At 41.0% G+C, this 22,775-nt stretch overlaps 1 protein-coding gene across 1 annotated transcript in view; it reads left to right on the forward strand.

Moving 5' to 3' along the window:
- The window catches only part of LOC126251866 (glycine receptor subunit alpha-3-like), a 718,212-nt gene that overhangs the window by 331,503 nt on the left and 363,934 nt on the right, over positions 1-22,775 (forward strand). Inside the window, exon 3 of the mRNA XM_049952553.1 lies at positions 9,769-9,857. Within this exon, the coding sequence (XP_049808510.1) occupies positions 9,769-9,857 (89 nt within the window). The remainder of the gene's footprint in view (positions 1-9,768; positions 9,858-22,775) is intronic.

A 22,775-nucleotide genomic window follows, 5' to 3' on the forward strand; every position in this document is an offset into this window, starting at 1 on the left:
AGCTGTGACTGATAATCATCGTGACAACAAATATCGCTCTGTAAACTCTTACAAATCGTTTTCAAATTTTTATGACCACAAAGTGGATGCGAAATGAATCTTGGAAAAATATTGTGAAACCTAAAGCGCATCCATTCTGGAAAACGACCACACCATTTGAATAAAAATTAACGACTGTAAATCTCCACAATTCCAATTTACCTACAATTGCATAAATGTTCTTGCCTTGTGTGCTTGAAAAGTCGTATTGCTGTAGATGTAATTATGTTGCAGCTGGTTGGTTTTTCATGTATCAGTACTGTTGGAAAAGATTAGAATGAACCAACGCCGCTATTATGTATGCAATTGCACAGACCAACATATCATTCAACTTAAAGGGAGGGTAATACTGCATCCCATGCCTCATAGTTTTAAGAGATGACTTTTCCTTCCAGATGAAATAGCTGCACCAAATATTAGCATCGTAGACACAACTTTAACACACACCTCAGAGTAAACGTATGATCAGATAGCACTTGCGCACCTATCACAAGCGGTCAACTAGTGTTCTTCCCTTTCCCTTTCCTTCCTCGCGACGCGACGCTCAAATGTCATTTCGACAATGTGGAGCTAAAGCCCATAGTAGGTCCCCGTGCCATCTCCATTTATACAAATATGTTATTCTCATAGTGTAATAGCCCTGAGATATTTACGGTCAATTAAAAAAATAAACATACAATGTAATACCCATAATATTGGTGACAGTTACTTCATTTTTCCATCCTCGTTTAAATGGTAGAAAGAATATTAAGCAGCTGAACATTCGGCTAGTCTATATCGACTCTTTAACTTCAAGTAAAAATTTTACAAATTTATTCTGACTTTAGCTGTGAAGTTAAGGGACGAAACAAATTTCGAAACATCTCTGGCTTACAAACTGAATAGCACACTTTTCAGTTGTGGATTTATTAATCACACTTTCCTTTATAATTGTCTTAGCCCCCGCTGCTTTGCTCGCATAGACTGTATGGGTTGCAGAGATTTTTTTTTCATTTTATTTAATGCAATTTTTATGTTTTTCACGAACTGCAAAACCTTCTAATCTTTTCAATCTAATTATGGCCATTTAAGTACAATCTTTTCCGAACGTACTTTTGAGAAAAAGCGATTCTGGTAGCTGGAGTCCAAATTTTTTGTTAATAATGTCTTTTGCGTTCTATTCGAGATATGTCCATAGCAACTCTAATCCAGTAACAAATATTTTCTTGTACTTAACTGAGAGGTGAATTACCAATTTGTATAAATTTAGCTTTAAAATTTTTTAATGTAACGAAATATTTTCTTACAAATTTCCATCCCCTGTTGCACTCACTTAAGGGTTGAATTTCCAGAAGCACTGTGGGGGGTTTAAATCCCAAAGATGATCGGGCTCACATGCGGTTCCTCTTCGTTGCAACGTCTTGGCTCAAACTCGTCTAGGGGTTGAACCGCAAGTGTCGCATTACACGTTCTAAATTAGACACTTTTGACCCTTTGGTAAAATTGTTTGGCTGATGGCAAGTTTGCGAAAGTAGTCGTACTTAGAGTTACTGTTAAACTCGAGGGCATATCCATTTGACACAGTTCGATCATTCACAATCTCATCGCGAAGTACAAGTTACCTAAGCAAAGAGAGTTCAGACCAGGCGCGCGGCTGCTCACAGCTCGGAGACTAAATACCGCGATACCACACAACGCGAAATTTTCTAAGTCATTTCGCTTCCTAGGTGACTACAGAACGACTGTCCACTTTCGTGCCTCAATCCGAGCTGTACCGTTCGGTGTCTACAGCCGAACTCCCTCTGCCCGTCCCCGGCCGGTTTCCCGCGCACCGAATATCCTCGCTCAACTGACTAGGGCAGTTCCCTTTTCTGAAGCCGTCCATCTGATCGGCTACAGCTTATTCTACATTATTTTAAATTTTAACATATTTAAATAATCAAAGCTTGGCCACTTTCATGTTCTAAATAAAGTGACAATAATATGCATTACATAATAAACGTTAAATTCTTTTACATAAGCCAATACATAAAAAGTTCTCGGTTTACTTGTCGCGTCAAATTTGGATAAAATCCCAAGCTTTCGATGACTACCTCCGCCATCTTCGTCAGGGGTAAAACTGACTGTCGTGGACCGGTGAGGCTTCCGCTTTTATAAGCAGTGGACGGCTTCTCATTGGCTGGATGACGTCACGGTGAAACCGATGCGTACTGATGTGGCGGCCTCTATATCCATAGATTTTGTTTGCGCGCTTTATCCAGCGTTGCTTACAGCGCCATCCATCGCAACAGGCGGAGAACTGCGAGGAATGTAAGAAGTCTCCCTCTGCGCTCTTTCTATATCAATTGCGCGCTTCCATGCATTGCTGAGTGCATAACCGGAATCTCTGTTGAAATTATTTTCACAGAGTCTAATTTCAACTGCTTCCCTGCTGACAGAGTCCCAATAGTTTGAAGCGTGAGCAAGTAGTCTTGTTTCATCGAATAAAATCTTATGTTTATTTAACAAACTGTGCTCAGCCACCGCTGATTTTTCTAGATACCTGTATTTCAGGTGACGCTGATGTTCCACACTGCGATCGGCGGCAGTTCTTATAGACTGGCCCACATAACTTTTGCCACACTCGCAAGGAATGTTGTAAATTCCCGGTACTCTCAGGCCAAGATTATCTTTCACGGGTCGCAGCATTTCCTTAATCTTCCTGGGTGGCCGGAAGACTGGTCTGATTCCTTGCCGGTTCAGGACTCTGCCGATCTTGCTGGTCGTTGCACCGCAGAATGGTAGCCGCGCGATGTGTTGGTCCTCTTGATCTGTTCGAACAGCGTCCTTTCTTGGTTTCTTCGACAGAGTAGATCTGATATCACGATCAGAATAACCATTTTTTATAAATACCGTCGTCAGATGGTTAATCTCGGAGCCGAGATGATCCTTGTCCGAAATAGTCCTTGCTCTGTGTACCAAGGTGTTCAACATAGCTCTCTTCTGAGCTGGGTGGTGAAAACTACGCGCGTTTAGATATAAATCTGTATGCGTCGGTTTTCTGTGCACAGAATGTCCGAGACGTCCATCTGATTTTCGCTCCACCAGTACATCTAAGAAGGGTAACTTTCCATCCTTCTCCACCTCCACTGTAAATCTTATGTTCTAATGTATACCATTCAAATGTTCAACAAACTGCTGCAGTGCCTCGTTGCCATGTGGCCAGATTAAAAATGTATCGTCAACATACCTGAATAAGCAGGATGGACGTAAGGGAGCACTGTTCAACGCTCGTTCTTCGAAATCCTCCATGAAGAAGTTAGCTATGGCTGGTGACAGTGGCGAACCCATGGCTGTTCCGTCAATCATTTCATAATATTTTCCACCATACAAAAAATAGGTGGTCGTCAAAGTGTGTCGAAATAACTTCAGTATTTCAGGAGAGAAATGAGCAGCCAACATTTTTAACGTATCTTCCACTGGAACCTTTGTAAACAAAGAGACCACATCTAGGCTGATCATGATGTCATTCGGACCTATCCTCATCTGCTTTATAATGTCAACAAACATTTTTGAGTTAGTAATATGATGGCTACAGTGGCCGACTATAGGTGCTAATAATTTGGTTAAGTATTTTGCCAACCGACATGTAGGAGAGCCAATAGCACTAACAATAGGTCTCAACGGAACCCCATCCTTATGGACTTTGGGTAGACCATATAACCTGGGTGGCCTTGGTGCTCTTGGTCGTAGATTCTTAACTAGTTCTTCTAGGAGGCCAGAGTTCTTCAGTAGCTCCCCTGTCTTCCTAGTAAGTGCTGCTGTAGGATCCCGTTTAAGAATACGGTACGTGGCATCTTCCAATAATGTGGCCACTTTCTTATGATAATCGGTAGCATTGAGGATAACTGTGGCATTCCCTTTGTCGGCTGATAGTACAACTAACTCTTCATCCTTCCCCAACGATTTCAATGCCAGTTTCTCCACTCTGCTCACATTGGGTTTAGGAGGCTTGGCTGTTGCTAAAATCCGACTAGTTGCAAGCCTTACCTCATCTGCTGCCTCTTCAGGAAGGTGCCGAACCGCTTGTTCTACTCCACTGATAATCTCTGCCACTGGTAGCTTTTGTGGAGCTGGAGAAAAGTTCAGTCCCTTACTGAGCACCGAGATGGTGGCGTCGTCAATTTCCTTGTCGGAGAAGTTGATAACAGTGCGATGTGCGTCGCTGGACCCAGAAGTTCCTTTTCCCCGGTTTAGGCGCACAAATTTATCAGCCTGTTTTGCTGTGGTCTTGCTTAAATTGGCTCGCTGATGTGCAGCCAAGGTCGTGTCTACCCATTCCCAGTCCCAAGGTGACAAAACTGTAGACAAAAACAGATGGCAACTATATAAAGAGCGAGCGTTGGCATCCAGTTCATACCTCGTATGATGTATTCTCTCCCTGACGATCGCATAACTTGTCTTCCGCAAAATTCTATTCACTGCAGCAGTTCGGATGTGATGTTTGACAACTGCGAAATTTGGTACAACCTCCTTGTCACGACAACGTTGTAGAAAAGCCAGATTACTCAGCAGCTGTGACTGTTTCAAGCGCAGCTTCTCCAGCCGACGAACGCTGCGCGCTACATCCTCCCCGTAGAGGAAACAGTCACAGCTGCTGAGTAATCTGGCTTTTCTACAACGTTGTCGTGACAAGGAGGTTGTACCAAATTTCGCAGTTGTCAAACATCACATCCGAACTGCTGCAGTGAATAGAATTTTGCGGAAGACAAGTTATGCGATCGTCAGGGAGAGAATACATCATACGAGGTATGAACTGGATGCCAACGATCGCTCTTTATATAGTTGCCATCTGTTTTTGTCTACAGTTTTGTCACCTTGGGACTAGGAATGGGTAGACACGACCTTGGCTGCACATCAGCGAGCCAATTTAAGCAAGACCACAGCAAAACAGGCTGATAAATTTGTGCGCCTAAACCGGGGAAAAGGAACTTCTGGGTCCAGCGACGCACATCGCACTGTTATCAACTTCTCCGACAAGGAAATTGACGACGCCACCATCTCGGTGCTCAGTAAGGGACTGAACTTTTCTCCAGCTCCACAAAAGCTACCAGTGGCCGAGATTATCAGTGGAGTAGAACAAGCGGTTCGGCACCTTCCTGAAGAGGCAGCAGATGAGGTAAGGCTTGCAACTAGTCGGATTTTAGCAACAGCCAAGCCTCCTAAACCCAATGTGAGCAGAGTGGAGAAACTGGCATTGAAATCGTTGGGGAAGGATGAAGAGTTAGTTGTACTATCAGCCGACAAAGGGAATGCCACAGTTATCCTCAATGCTACCGATTATCATAAGAAAGTGGCCACATTATTGGAAGATGCCACGTACCGTATTCTTAAACGGGATCCTACAGCAGCTCTTAGTAGGAAGACAGGGGAGCTACTGAAGAACTCTGGCCTCCCAGAAGAACTAGTTAAGAATCTACGACCAAGAGCACCAAGGCCACCCAGGTTATATGGTCTACCCAAAGTCCATAAGGATGGGGTACCGTTGAGACCTATTGTTAGTGCTATTGGCTCTCCTACATATCGGTTGGCAAAATACTTAACCAAATTATTAGCACCTATAGTCGGCCACTGTAGCCATCATATTACTAACTCAAAAATGTTTGTTGACATTATAAAGCAGATGAGGATAGGTCCGAATGACATCATGATCAGCCTAGATGTGGTCTCTTTGTTTACAAAGGTTCCAGTGGAAGATACGTTAAAAATGTTGGCTGCTCATTTCTCTCCTGAAATACTGAAGTTATTTCGACACACTTTGACGACCACCTATTTTTTGTATGGTGGAAAATATTATGAAATGATTGACGGAACAGCCATGGGTTCGCCACTGTCACCAGCCATAGCTAACTTCTTCATGGAGGATTTCGAAGAACGAGCGTTGAACAGTGCTCCCTTACGTCCATCCTGCTTATTCAGGTATGTTAACGATACATTTTTAATCTGGCCACATGGCAACGAGGCACTGCAGCAGTTTGTTGAACATTTGAATGGTATACATCAGAACATAAGATTTACAGTGGAGGTGGAGAAGGATGGAAAGTTACCCTTCTTAGATGTACTGGTGGAGCGAAAATCAGATGGACGTCTCGGACATTCTGTGCACAGAAAACCGACGCATACAGATTTATATCTAAACGCGCGTAGTTTTCACCACCCAGCTCAGAAGAGAGCTATGTTGAACACCTTGGTACACAGAGCAAGGACTATTTCGGACAAGGATCATCTCGGCTCCGAGATTAACCATCTGACGACGGTATTTATAAAAAATGGTTATTCTGATCGTGATATCAGATCTACTCTGTCGAAGAAACCAAGAAAGGACGCTGTTCGAACAGATCAAGAGGACCAACACATCGCGCGGCTACCATTCTGCGGTGCAACGACCAGCAAGATCGGCAGAGTCCTGAACCGGCAAGGAATCAGACCAGTCTTCCGGCCACCCAGGAAGATTAAGGAAATGCTGCGACCCGTGAAAGATAATCTTGGCCTGAGAGTACCGGGAATTTACAACATTCCTTGCGAGTGTGGCAAAAGTTATGTGGGCCAGTCTATAAGAACTGTCGCCGATCTCAGTGTGGAACATCAGCGTCACCTGAAATACAGGTATCTAGAAAAATCAGCTGTGGCTGAGCACAGTTTGTTAAATAAACATAAGATTTTATTCGATGAAACAAGACTACTTGCTCACGCTTCAAACTATTGGGACTCTGTCATCAGGGAAGCAGTTGCAATTAGACTCTGTGAAAATAATTTCAACAGAGATTCCGGTTATGCACTCAGCAATGCATGGAAGCGCGCAATTGATATAGAAAGAGCGCAGAGGGAGACTTCTTACATTCCTCGCAGTTCTCCGCCTGTTGCGATGGATGGCGCTGCAAGCAACGCTGGATAAAGCGCGCAAACAAAATCTATGGATATAGAGGCCGCCACATCAGTACGCATCGGTTTCACCGTGACGTCATCCAGCCAATGAGAAGCCGTCCACTGCTTATAAAAGCGGAAGCCTCACCGGTCCACGACAGTCAGTTTTACCCCTGACGAAGATGGCGGAGGTAGTCATCGAAAGCTTGGGATTTTATCCAAATTTGACGCGGCAAGTAAACCGAGAACTTTTTATGCAAGGACTCCGTCGCGAATGACTTCGTAGTCATAAGCCAATACAGTTTCCTTCTTAACTTTGAATGTCACGGCCAGTAGCCTTGGACCAATGTGCTTTCTGATAAGTAAATAAAGAGCAAAAGTAACTACTATGCACTAAACTTTCCAACAAATATTATATTATCTAATGATTCACTAAGGTGTCACGCTGTTACAGTTCAATGTGTTTCGTGTAGAGGAAATAGAGAAACTGATGCTTAACTGAAAATACTCATAACTTAAATTTACTATATCTTTTAAACAAAATAAAGTTACAGAGCTGATATTTACAAAATCTGTCATTTCAATAATACGCTTCTACATGAAATGTCAGTCTTTAAAATCGACGAAAGCGTTCAGATTTTAGAATTTAGGACTTTGTTACAAAACTTGTTAATTTCACTTTAACAGTAAATCTTAAACTATTATGGATATGATCAGTTTTCGACTTTTATTGGAATCACCATGAAATTTTATGGAGGATGGCAGATTAAAATTACTGAGGCTTCTTTCCTTGCACTACAACAGAATTAAAATGTTTTCATAAATGTTTCCCTTTAGGGCCTATCTTAGGTCCGCCATATATCACTGCTACGTCTCCTGGGTTAGAAACGGCTTCTACTAGGTTTCCCCATGACGTAAGTTCTCGTTTGTCTCACCCGCACACTATAGCACTTAGGCCTCAATAGACAATGGACTCCTGTGAGTTTCCCCATCATGTGGTGCGTCAGCGCCCTTTGTGGTACGCGATCCTGGACGACAGGGTTCGTTTCACAATTCCTGAAGGCTGACTCTTTCGGCCATATACTTCAATGAGAGTGAAATGCTCGTTAACACACAACTGAAAATTTTTTTGTTTTTTTATTTCTAACCGGGAAGTCAATTACCAGTTGCCACAGTTGTAGCCTTAAAAATCCTTTAGTAGTTCATTAGTAATTATTTATTTTCAAGAAAACTTTCACCCACTGTTTTACCTCCTTAGTGGTCCAATTCCCTAAAATCATAAAACACGTATTTCTTTATTGCGGACTGAGAAACAGAATACCAGTTTTCATAGTTTTAGCTTCAACATTCCCTTGATAGCGACATACTTTCAAAAAGGCTTTCATTCCCTCTTTCGGACAAATTAAGCGATGCCTAAAGCATAAGAGCCATATCCTCTCCCAACTTCAAGATTCTATCCTTTGTGGTTTTATCTGACCGATGATGAGTCAATGTATGAGTCTGCCCCTATTTCACCACATTAGAGGCTGCATTTCCTAAAACAGTGAAACATGTATTTTTTATCTCTAACCAAGACGGCAAACACGAATTTTCAATGATATAGCTTTAAAAATACTTTCGCAATGGAAAATTTTCAGAAAATGTTCCACCATTATTCTACCCTCTTTCGGGTCGAATTTCCGAAAACAGTGAAACACCTGTTTAATTATTTCTAACTGGGAAACTAAATATAGATGTTCATAGATTAAGCTTTAAAAAAGCTTTCATATTAAAATATTTTCTTAAAGAAAATCATCAGCAATTTCACCCGCTTAGGGGTTCAGTTTCCAGAAACACTGGGACACGTTTGTTTTTATTTGCTACTGAGAACTCAGATACCAATGTTCATAGACGTAGCCTTAAAAATACTTCTGTTGTTTTCTAATAGTGATTTCTATTCAAAAAAAGCTTTCGCACTCTACACTACCCTCACCTTTTATTTCATCCCCATGGGGTTAAATTTCTAAAAATGATGAACACTTATTTCTTTATTTGAGACCGAGAAACCAAATATTAATTTTTGTGGGTGTAACTTGAAAATTGCCTAAAAAGTGACATTTTTCAAGAAATCCCTTCATCCATTTTTCACCCCCTTACGGTTGGGATTTCGAAAAATCCCTTCTTAAAAGACGTCCAATGTGCAAGATCCTCACCTGTACCAAATTTCAAGTTTCCGTTCTTAGATGTTTCGGGTGGACGAAGATGAGTGAGTTAGTCAGGTCAGTCTGTCAGTCAGAACATGCCTTTTCTACATAGAGAAGAGTGCTGCTAAAATTAGACATATAAAACTCATTTAGCCAAGTTTATTGATGGTAATAATGTACAGTTGTACGAGAATCCAAACTGTATATGATACATTGTCATTTCAAGCAGCTTCGATAATTAACTAATGGGAATGCATGTACAACGTTGTCGCTCGCCAAATCAATACATATGGAATTTATTGGTATTTAATGGTGCATCCAAGACCATTTTGGGAACTAATAAATGTACTTAAACGAGGTACGATAAATGATTATTGAAATTAATCGGCATATAGGTATGGAGACTGCGTTTTATGCACATGATATCCTTTTAATTTACAAACTTCGAAGTACAATGTCTTAATAAACCGTCAATGAAAAATGTACAAAATTTTGCTTCCAATGAAAAACACAAATGAAATAAGCCTTTTTCGTGCTCTTCCATAGTCATGCACTCGAAAATAAGTGTTTATCAAAAGTGTGTTCATGATGTAAATTTGTTTATCATTTGTTAGTCACAACTTTGCAGCCATAATATTTAGTGCCCCACTCATTTTGTTGTTAGATTGTGCGCAAAAATGGACCAACTTCAGATCCTGGATGGACTTCTTACGAGTGCCTATGACCGTCGCGCCACGCCCACCAACCACCTAAGTGAGTAGTTTGAAAGTTCTAGAAGCCTTGTTCATCTTATATATCAAGATAAATTATGTCACTATAATGGAACCAACATATGACGTTATTCATCTAGTAGTAATCATTCATCCATTAAATTTTCACGTGTAATGAGCAATATAAAGTTCATTCATGTAAGTCTGTTTCTTTTGAAGTGAATCGTTGATGATGTGGAGCCATACAAACTATTGTCCTCTGATACCATTATCTGCTTTAGTTAACGTAACATGTGTTAGTCAGTAACCGCTACAATACCTTTCTCAGTCACTTAGAAAAATCTTCAGTTTTTGCATTTTTCCTTTCAATAGAGTGCCAAAATTCCTCAATATTGGAAGATTATTGAAGTTTTTCGGTGTATTAACAAACATTTCTTTGTATTGTAGCAAAATATATTCACATAATTCTTTTATAATTTTGAATTTTGTTCTTAGGCTACAGATGATCAGTTTTGTTAAGTTTTGCATAAAGTTTCAGTTACAAAGCTGAAATATTTATCTTAATTAATGTTTGTGCGTCATCTAGAAGTTATCTGAAAATCAAACGGTCTCTTTAGCTGTAGTTTCTGACGACAGAGAATTTTCTAATGACTTGGATGAAGCAGTCTCAGACGTTCAGGTTGGACGACAGTTTTATTATCGTTATCTGAGGGAGGAGGTGCTGTCAAGGAGTTCATGATTGTTAGGTTACGCACCATATAATGATTTATATGTCATGCCTCTCTGTCCCGGAGTATTCATTGGGGTAATGTGAGAATGTTGGTAGTGGTAATATATTTACATTATAGGAAAGTTAAATAGAGTAGCCTTCCTGGTGTTATTAAAGGAGACTTGAAATAAGTTCCGGCTTTACCAGGCTATTGTTTTCTGTATTGTTAAGGTAGCAGGTGCTAGTACGTAACGTCGAGACAAGTTGGAATTTGTGATACCCGAGTTTCTCCCGGCGTATGCTACATTTAACTAACTAACGGGAATGCCACCGCGTAGCTTCGTCGACTATCGTCGTTATTTCGGCAAATGCACACCACACAATTTTAAAGCATAACCGCAGCATGTAAGGGCTGTGCAGGGGAATTTAACTCCTCGGTTTTCTGAGAAACTTCATGCACTGTAAACTCTCGCGCCATTGTAAACCAAAGATGACCGATATCAGAAGTTATCGATGGTGAAATTAATAATCAATGGATGAGGTAACATTAACTCTCTCCCCTGTTTCCTGACGAGGGAGAGAGCAGGTTTCCATGTAGAATTCCAACAAAAACCACCGTCTCTGTTTATTAGTTACTTGCGTATTTAATTTCAACAATTTCCTTAATAACACTACCCCAATAACAAGAAGAGCATGTCAGAATATCCGTGTTCATTTTTTTCCATAGGACGAACGGTACCAAGAAAATGTTCTGCAGTGGCGGATTTGCTCAGCTGTTGTAAGAGTATATGACGCTTATGCTCAGTATACCGGTCCTCCACAGCCCTGATATATGACACGTCAGAACTGCAACGAATACTGTAGAAACCACCCTTACGCAAACGAAGATAGTCGTTTATGGAACCTGATCCTTTACTGAACTTGATCTTAGATGGTGGTCGAAAAGCACATTTCACATCATAATTTTGCAAAATACGACCAATCCTGTTCGGAAAGCTTCCTCCTAACGGAAAAACGGCTGTAGACTTCGGTGTTACTTTGGTACTGTCACCATTCACATGGTGCAAAGTGGTCGATAGCGCAAGCTACGTCTGATCAGTCTTGCGCTGTACCCATTGTGTTGAAAGATGACTCCGAGATGGGCTAACTCAGCTGACAAACTCTCAGCGTCCGAGATGACATGAGCCCTGTCAACCTAAGTACGAAACGCGTTGAGCCGAATGATGGTAACTATCAGTCTGCTGTTACAAGTCTCTGTGAGTGGCTTGCTATAAGAGGCATGTCCCAACGGACGATCAACCTTTCTCCTTACCAACACGTAACACTTCAAGGAAGGCATAACAGTCATCCTATTGCGCCACAACCGTCGAACAAACATTCGGGTGGGTTGAATTCAGGTGTTCTAAAATGTCGTTCAAATTCTCACTGCCATGAGGCCAAACAAGAAAAGTATCGTCTACATATCTGAAAAAAAGGAAATAAATAACACCCATGATTCGAAGCCGCCGAATCCAAGGCAGTCCCTCAGAGTTGGTGATAACAGGTGTCAAACGGACTTCAAATCCCATTTCCATTTGTCTGCTCGTAGTACTGGTTGTTGGACGGCCGCGGTGGCCGAGCGGTTCTAAGCGCTTCGGTTCGGAACCGCGCGACTGTTACGGTCGCAGGTTCGAATCCTGCTTCGGGCAAGGATGTGTGTGATGTCCTTAGCTTGGTTAGGTTTAAGTAGTTCTCAGTTCTGGGGGACTGATGACCTCAGCTGTTAAGTCCCATAGCGCTCAGAGCCAAGTACTGGTTATTGAATTATAAGTAAGTAGAATCAAAACATGTCGAAATTTGTCCGTTAATTCAGCACCAAACCTGATCTCAATGAACTGTAACGAATCAGACAGAGGAGCACGAGTGAACAGAGAGACTACGTCAAAACTTACATGAATATTAGAGTAATTCAAACATGATCCCACTAATCGCTGTGAGTAATCAGCCGAATTCTTAATGTGGTGGTCACACCGACCTACCATACGACTCAACAGAGTAGCAAGGTGTTTTGCTACGCGATATGTCGGAACACCTATATTACAATCGAACGAAGAGCGGCCCCTTCTTTATAGACCTTATGGATGCCACACAAACCAGAGAAACAACGCAGAAAGAATTAAGACTTTTAATAGTCTACTGAGGCAAGGAACGTTGTTTCTTCAGGAGGCTGTTAGTTTTTCTCTCAACACTTTTTGTGTGATCAGCATCGACTCTGCAATATGCTGAGTCAGCATAAGATGTGATGTGAAGATCAGGATCCTTTTAAATTCCGTAAAGGATGATCTTGGTGTGCGTAAACAGGACGTCTTCCATATTCGAGGCAGTTGTGGCATGTCCTATACTGGTCTGGCTATCAGCACTGTGAAGGACCAGTGTGCTAAGCAAAAACATCAAACAGGCGAGTATATCAGCCACTGTAGAACATTATCTTAGCACCGACCATCCTATAAAATACAACAACACGGAGAATCTAGCATGTACTTCCAGCTATGGAGATAGTGTTACTAAGGAAGTTGTTGAAATTAAATTAGTAAGTAACCTTATAAATAGATATGGTGGATTCTGTTAAAATTCTTGCTACCTCATCCGATGATTATTAATTTCACTACTGATAACTTCTGACGTCGCTCATCTTCGGTTTGTGATGGCGGTAGTGTTTACAGCGTTTGTTAGTGTTATCATCCCGGAGTTTCTCCGAAAACCGATGTCTTAAATTCCCTTGTACAGTGTTTACTTGCTACAGTTATACCTTAAAAATGGCAGGGTGTACCCCTGTGGAAATAATGGCGCTTGTCGACAAAAATACTCGACTGCATTCCCAGAAGTTATTTGAACAAGTTAAGATTATCTCCTACTTAAACCTATAGGCTACACGCAATGATCTACAATAACTCCTACTGTCTAGTAGACAGCATAGCTCTACCCCAAAATAAAACTGATCATACGAAAGAGTGTAACTTTTGTTAATGCTGTAGATTAATTGAAGTAGAATGCATCATATTGATAGGAAAAATAACCATCTCCGGAAGGAGCACCAATATGTTACCGGAGAATCAAAGCAGGCATTTCATTTCTGATCAATAAATGTCACTCGTTCTTCACAATATGAGACACGTTTGTAAATATTATAAGCAGCTACTGTGCTGTTCTATATCAGCAGTACTAGTGTCGCCTAAGAAATTTCGATTTATCGATTGGGTGATAATTCCCGTGGGAGATACATCAGTTAAGGTTGCTGTAGCCCGCAAAATTATGCACTTCGGTCACAATTATTTATTAGCGACGTGCTCTCTCTCTCTCTCTCTCTCTCTCTCACACACACACACACACACACACACGCACACACACACACATGCATGCACTACCTCTATGACTCGGCAATAAATCTCGACATTAAACTCTCATCCCAAACTGACATATAAAACTATTATGTAACACTAGTTCATGTAACAGTCTTCATTAAGTGTCTGACAAGTTTGCGATAGATGTTATGTTTCATATCTTTATTCCATTGTTTATGTATTTAGAATAAAAGTTCCTCTAATATACACTGTTTCGAATAGTGAATATTACCAAGGAATTAAAATTCAGGATAATAGGATATTAATGATAAGATTCACTCATGACGTTGCTGTCCCCGTTGTATGCGAAGAAGAATTACAGTTCTTCCGAATGGAAAGAACGGTCTAATGAGTATAGAATATGGAATAAGAGTAAACCGGAGAAAATAAATTTAATGAGATGCAGCAGAAATGAGAACACGAAGAAACTTAATAACAATACTGGTGATCACGAAGTTGACGAATTAAAGAACTCTGCTACCTTGGAAGCAAGGTTAGCCATGACGGGCAAAGATCGGAGGATTTACGAAGCAGACTAGCTCTGACAAAGAGGCGCTCCTGGACAAGAGAAGTCTACTGCTAGCAAACATAGATCTTCATCTGAGAAGGAAATTTCTGAGAATATGCGTTTGGAGTACTACATTTTGTGGTCCTTAATGAAGAACGGTTGAAAAACCAGAATAGTAGAGTATCGAAGCATTTCAGGTCTGGTACTACAGAAGCATGTTGAAAACTGGGTGGACTAGTATGATAAGAAATGAGGAGGATAACCGAAGGATCGGACAAGATACGAACTTGAGGGAAACACTGAGAAGATGAAGAAACATAATGATAGGACATGTGTTAAGACATCAGGAAATAACCTCCGTGTTACTAAAAAGAACTGAAGAGGATAAAAACTGTTGGGTAACACATACACTCCTGGAAATTGAAATAAGAACACCGTGAATTCATTGTCCCAGGAAGGGGAAACTTTATTGACACATTCCTGGGGTCAGATACATCACATGATCACACTGACAGAACCACAGGCACATAGACACAGGCAACAGAGCATGCACAATGTCGGCACTAGTACAGTGTATATCCACCTTTCGCAGCAATGCAGGCTGCTATTCTCCCATGGAGACGATCGTAGAGATGCTGGATGTAGTCCTGTGGAACGGCTTGCCATGCCATTTCCACCTGGCGCCTCAGTTGGACCAGCGTTCGTGCTGGACGTGCAGACCGCGTGAGACGACGCTTCATCCAGTCCCAAACATGCTCAATGGGGGACAGATCCGGAGATCTTGCTGGCCAGTGTAGTTGACTTACACCTTCTAGAGCACGTTGGGTGGCACGGGATACATGCGGACGTGCATTGTCCTGTTGGAACAGCAAGTTCCCTTGCCGGTCTAGGAATGGTAGAACGATGGGTTCGATGACGGTTTGGATGTACCGTGCACTATTCAGTGTCCCCTCGACGATCACCAGTGGTGTACGGCGAGTGTAGGAGATCGCTCCCCACACCATGATGCCGGGTGTTGGCCCTGTGTGCCTCGGTCGTATGCAGTCCTGATTGTGGCGCTCACCTGCACGGCGCCAAACACGCATACGACCATCATTGGCACCAAGGCAGGAGCGACTCTCATCGCTGAAGACGACACGTCTCCATTCGTCCCTCCATTCACGCCTGTCGCGACACCACTGGAGGCGGGCTGCACAATGTTGGGGCGTGAGCGGAAGACGGCCTAACGGTGTGCGGGACCGTAGCCCAGCTTCATGGAGACGGTTGCGAATGGTCCTCGCCGATACCCCAGGAGCAACAGTGTCCCTAATTTGCTGGGAAGTGGCGGTGCGGTCCCCTACGGCACTGCGTAGGATCCTACGGTCTTGGCGTGCATCCGTGCGTCGCTGCGGTCCGGTCCCAGGTCGACGGGCACGTGCACCTTCCGCCGACCACTGGCGACAACATCGATGTACTGTGGAGACCTCACGCCCCACGTGTTGAGCAATTCGGCGGTACGTCCACCCGGCCTCCCGCATGCCCACTATACGCCCTCGCTCAAAGTCCGTCAACTGCACATACGGTTCACGTCCACGCTGTCGCGGCATGCTACCAGTGTTAAAGACTGCGATGGAGCTCCGTATGCCACGGCAAACTGGCTGACACTGACGGCGGCGGTGCACAAATGCTGCGCAGCTAGCACCATTCGACGGCCAACACCGCGGTTCCTGGTGTGTCCGCTGTGCCGTGCGTGTGATCATTGCTTGTACAGCCCTCTCGCAGTGTCCGGAGCAAGTATGGTGGGTCTGACACACGGTGTCAATGTGTTCTTTTTTCCATTTCCAGGAGTGTAGATTTTAATACACCTAAAACCTGACTGAGAACGTAGATTGCAAGTGCTACTCTGAGATGAAGAGGTTTGCGCAGGAGTGGAATTCGTAGCGAGTCGCACCAAATCAGTTGATTGATTGCATACAGAACAAAACTAAATTACCTGTCGAAGTAGACTGTGTGACACAAGTTTATTCTAGAAGAGAAAGTTATTTACAAGGTACCAGTGGATACACCCTTTTTTCAACTCTCCACATCATCTACTCAGAACAGTCGGGAACACTATTTTCTGATTATCGCTTTACTATCAAAATCCAAGAATCATTTTGAAAGTTTAGTTTTAACATAAATTCTGCATTAATACATTTTTCATTGCTCTTTGGATCGTATTTTGTAAATAAGTTTATTCTTTGCGTCAGTTCGTAGGACCTTACAATCACTCGTCTTCTCTACCTCTGTTTCATAAATTCACTAAGCATTCATAAAGAAACGTTCACTGTTTACATAGCTTAGAGGCCTAAGCGTCTTGTCACATCTACATAAAATTGTTTATTCACTCACACTTAATTAGCCTTCTCTTAATCTAAAATATCAATTACTTGAAATAACTATTTGACATTAGTTGTCCTAAGTGATCCGATTGGTTCTTCAGACGACATTGTAGACGAAATACTAATTTTAATGTGTTTTTGTTGCAGATTTATTTAATTCATGTCTGCTTTCGACCTGTGAGCCGATTTCATTGCTTGATTTCTAATACATGCCTTCTATCTGAGGCTCTTATTATAACCTTGGACTACGCTGTTCATGTGTTCAAGCATGATTTTATCTTTGGTCTTATATTTTCCTGTGTTAGCTGAATATGAGATAATAGTTGGTCGTTCCAAATTTTTTTAGTGTATATATGAGATACCACCAAAAGAAATTATAAGACAATGAGGAATATTACAAAAGTCTGGTGTCCCACCTTAGTACCTCGCTGTTCTCGTGCATAATGGTATTTGCATCTGTGACAAATTTTTGAATTCTCACGCCATGAATGGATTTCTTCAAAATTTTTCAAATTCTTCCGTTCGTTTCATGCATCAATGCTATCTGACATTTGAAACTCATAGTATGCTCGCCACATATTTCCTTTTAAAGGATCCAGTACTTAACGATAGTAATACGCTAATAGCTCCCACAATTATACTGACCCTCATGAAAATAAAGCGAATGAAATATGTAGCAAAATTTCAATTCAAAATCATGTTTACACGTGTTATAATAGTTACCATACTATTACTGCTTTGTGAGGAGTATCTGTGGCTGCTATTTGCGGATGATTCACAAAGTATGTCCTTGTACATACCGTTCCATCACGCAGATGCTGTATCTTCGCTTCCATTTCAGATTAAAGTCCAAATAGCTGCAGGGCACCTTCACTGGGCGGTCGAATATTAATTATCATAATAACCTGCAGCTATGTAATTTAACTGCAGTCTTATTCCGACAATGGACACCTGAAGAACAAACCCATGTGAACAATAAAACGAATCCTCATTGTTTAAAAATAAAATATTTCTTAGGTTGTCACATCGATAATGGACAAAAAAAGTAAATGAGGAAGACAGAGGTCGAGTGTATACTTAATTACATTAAGGCAAGGGAAATTATCCACAAAGACGAATATGCTCATTAAAAATTTAATTATCGTCAGAGCTTTTAACGTCACAAAACGCCTCAATTACCAAAATGGAACATTATACTACATATAAATTAAATAAGTGCAGTAAAGTGCTTTTATGGATTAATGTACTTAAAGTTGCTATCCGATTGTCAGCCTTGCAATGATGCTGCTCAATTATGAAGTAATACAGGTTTATAAAGCTTGATAGTCTAAATATCTTACTTTCATGAATGTGTTAGTTTGTTAAAGGTGAAACATTTTAGGGAAATTGTCTCTACTTAATGTATGCAAAAGGTGCTTGCTGTTTGGTTGGTCGGTTGGCTGGTTAGCTGATTTTAGAGAGGCGACCGAAAGCGAGGCCTTCGTTCCCATCGGATAAGGGAGAGAAGTTGAAGAATGTCAGCTGCGCCCTTTCAGAGGAACCATCCCGGCATTTGTCTGAAGCGATTCAGGGAAATCATAGAAAACGTAAATCATGATGGCCGGACGTGGTTTCGAACCGTCGTCCTCCCGCATGCGATTCCAGTGTGCTAACCACTGTGCCAACTCACTCGGTGGCTTTTTAAAGAATGATGATGCATACTGCAGCCAACAGAAACTAATAGTAAAACAACTTTCTATCATCGTTATGATCCATTTCTTCCTACTACCCCTTGTTTACATGGCTACACTTGTTTCAGAACACCGTGTGTACCACCAGTAGCATATGTCCTATTTTACTTGCAACAAGGTTCTTTTCTCTCTTTCTTTCCCAGGATTTCCGGGAGAAAGCACAGCATGAGTAGACAGAAGCAATATGCACTCACTATGAAATCATCTGTGGAACATGTGAAGAAAACGGTTCCTGGAGATTTACTATGACCGTGGATTAGTAATCAGAAAACATTTAAAGAAAAAGTGCATGACGTAAATTAATATTGTATAAACCCTAAGAAACCGTTTTACTTGCGGAAGCTTCAAAAGCAAACCCCTATATGAAATATTTCCCGATCCTATTAAAATTCTGATAATAAAATACTTTGATAGTGAAAAATAGTAAAACACTCTGAGGCTAATTTGATAAATACAGACACAGTATACTGTAATTTTGCTTACCAGAAACAGTTATACCCAGATAAATTTGTATATAAACATGAATGACTGGATATGTGACGTTAAGTGGCCTACTTTGACTGCTGTGAGATTCAAAGTTCCCTCCAATACGCTAACTTGAACCAATGGCGCATAAGACAGTTCTTTGTAATTGTTCGGTGTAAATAACTACAGTGGCGGATACCTCAACTTACATGTCTGGCCAGTTTCACAGTACAACACATAAATTCTCCTGTCTAAGCTACTGTACATACACATCAAAGCACACCCTTCCAAAAGACACATACAACGCATGCAACGACTAGTACAAATGCACTGAAAAGCAAAAACAAATAAATGATGGCAATAACTACTGTTAGGGGTGGGGTGAACAACCACTGAAGGTGAACAGCATTTGCAATACACTACTTTTATTTGCAGAGAGAAACTTTAAGAGATAGCCTATTACTAAACATAAAGAAATTAAAGTGGTTGAAATTGTGTTTCTCGGAGAGAGGAATGGTTTTGAGACTTACCTGTTCTGGGTCGGCGTGATGTGGCGACGGCGGTAGAATCAGTTTGAAGTTGCTGATTTGAATCCTGCAAGTTCATCCAGTCGTGCCCTGGCTTTAATATATCCTCTTTTCCTTACATTCTGTTTCGGTTGGCAGTGGTAGTAACTTGCGTAGCATCCATTTGTCGTAGGCTGGAACAAAGTGAATATTCAAGCAGCACCTGAAGGTCGTATTAGTTCAACTGCAACTTTCACACACGACGGTTTGGCACAGTCCACATGACGTGTTTATATTAAGATTCTATTTGCTGTAATTTGCCTATAGCGATGTTAGACAGTCCATCTACAGTTAACATTCATGGTTCACGATAACACTGTTCCCGCGAAAAAAGTCACTTACGTAGCATCACAGTTCACAGTTTCCACATCGGCTGTCAGTGTTACAGCATGCGTTCTAACGGTAGTATGGCTATGTAAGTGCTTACAACACCCACGTTTTCTACTCTTGTAATTACATTTAGTACCTCAGATGTTAATTGAGGCACTTAAACACAACTACCACCTTAACAACCGCTAGTGACCTCAGATGCCTTGTAATGGATAAAGCTCTGTCAAATGTGAAGTTATCGCATAGTCTTGGTTGCAGCTTTTCCATTCCGTCAAACTACTTCCTGCGAGTGATAATAATACTGAAAAACACGGTCGCCAGCCAAAAGAACGAATCGATTGACGTTATTCTACAAATTCACCAAATCTGGTTTTTACTATATTTTGGTTCTTATTAAAACTTTTTCTCTTTTAATAATTTCTATCACTGAAGGAACAGGCTAATGCACGTAGATAGCTGAATAATTACTGCTTTCAGAATAGGTCACACGCACACACTTAGAAAGTTTTGGACCATGAAAACAACGCCGGAACGACAATAATGCCTACTTACGTTTCTGAAGGTAAGAACAGCAACACTGCCTATGAAAACATGAATTATATACAAGAAATATTTCACGATATCCTTGTAGCATCGAAATGATGTACTTGGTTTTCCACGATTTATTGAAATGGTTACTTTATGTAATTTCTTAGACAGAAGGTCCCAATAACCAAGTTCACACACTATGTAAAATTGGTATTTACTTTTCGTACTTTCAGTGCAATCTACAATTCTCCACATTTACTTTCATTGCTGCACTTAAGTGATAATTTAAATTTACTTTGAAAGAAAACACTCAGTTGCGCAATAACGTTTCACACCAATTGATTCTCGGTTTCTTTCTCTTGAGTATAGGAAAGGATCCCTACTTGGAACACTTTAGGTTAAATGAGTCGTTTTGCGTTTAAAAACCATTAAATGATTATTGAATACAACACACAAAAACTTGTCAACACAGCTCGTATACAGGAATATGGACGCTAAATTTCAGTATTGTCGTCGTGAGTACAGTTGCTGGAGATTTAGGTTCTTTGAAGGCACATACCGTTATGCAGCGACGGAGATTATTACTTGTCTTCGTGGCATCGAATTATGCGACTTATACCAGCGCAATTATGAGTTTCGCTTTCCTGGGGATCTGCGTCGGTCTAAGGAATGGATGCCTTAGACCTTTCCCATCCAGGAACCAACACTCGTTGCAGACGTAATTTTATATCTCCTCTAAAGCGTTGCAAACTTGTACTTTAGCACTTCCCCTTCACTCACGTCTATTAAGCAGTTACACTTTTCCCTTTGTTTAAACAATACTGCGGGTTACAGCGTGCATCAGCTTTCGTCACCTGCCTCAACAGTGTCTTGAGCCTGTCTGTCCTCCTTCCAACTCTCCCCTCTCCTACCTGCTTCCGTTTGCAGCAAAAAATATCCAACTCTCCCGGCGTACCAGAACGTGTGGTGTTCACCTATATTTAACTTTAGTCCTGAGCTGGTGTTGACTTCACTTTACAAACAATTATACATAGTTCAAGAAAAAATGTATATTGTTACTTAAATAATATTATAAACATTTGTTAATTGCATATAAACATTGAACTTCACATAGTCAAAGAATATTGTCTTCTGCAGACACTCTTATACACTACATATTGTACAAATCTCATTCTTTGCATCATTAGTGTAAAGTCTATCGACTCTCAAGTCAAGAAAATGAGCAGTATCAAATTTACAGTTTATGTAACGCAGCTCAATTCTAAACCGACCACAATACTGTCCGTTCACGAGTGCATTGTCACTGCCACAACCATTATTCTATAAAAACCAACAGCGTTTGTGTAATACAACGTCCCTGTAGAATATCCATTACAAAGTCAAATTTGAAACCGGTGTAACACAGGAAAGTTCGCTATTAATATCGCCTTAAACGCACACAATTACTACACACAGTACTTGCTTCCGTACCGTCACACTCATGCACCATTCGCTACTGTCTGCCACACACCGTTCGACTCCATAACTATCGATACCTCTCTCACTCCACAGTCCTTTCAAAACTTCTGCCTACTGCATTCCGTTTCACACAATACATATAACAAAACTGTTTGAAAGATCACAAAAAAATCGAAATCTTTACATAAGGAACTCGTATAGAAAATTGCACAGTAAACATAGTCATACATACTTCATGTTATACACTATACACCAAATGAGAAATATTCTATATCATCAAAATTATATCTATGGAGTACGAGGTAGTAAAGAAAGGAACAAAAAAGCTATATCTCTTTATTAGCCATGGCATCACATACACAATTATCTTATTACAATCCAGGTGGAGTTTCAGGCATGTCCGTTACACATAATCCATCAACCAGCCATTTCAGTCATCTGTAAATATTCCTAATTCGTTTTCATATTTTATATCATGGCTTATTAACCTCATGGTTCGACAATATACACACTTTTCAGCACTTGTCTTCCTTGGAACTGCGACTAATATTTTCCCCTACAAGTCTGAGAGTATTTCGACCATTGTGTACATCGTTTCAAGTACATTAAATAGCTCGCTCATGGTTATGCTCTCCCAAATACCTCAGTAATTCTGAGAGAATATCGTTCACTCCGGGTGCTTTAGATTTTCAGTGCTCTGCCAAAATCTCCTTACTGTACTACTTCTTCATCCATTTCCTCTTCCGTTTCTATGACATTGATTTCAAGTTTCTTTTCATTACATAGCTCTTCTAAGTAGTCCTCATTGTAGCCTACCCCTCTTTGATTAGTAGTAGCTTGCAGTATGAGCACTCGATATCCATAAAGCTGCTTATCCTTTCTATAAGGTTTTCCTTAAGTTTCATATACAGAAGATCCAACTTTCAC

The sequence above is a fragment of the Schistocerca nitens genome, chromosome 4 (genome assembly GCF_023898315.1).
Source record: "Schistocerca nitens isolate TAMUIC-IGC-003100 chromosome 4, iqSchNite1.1, whole genome shotgun sequence".
NCBI classification, from domain to species: domain Eukaryota; kingdom Metazoa; phylum Arthropoda; class Insecta; order Orthoptera; family Acrididae; genus Schistocerca; species Schistocerca nitens.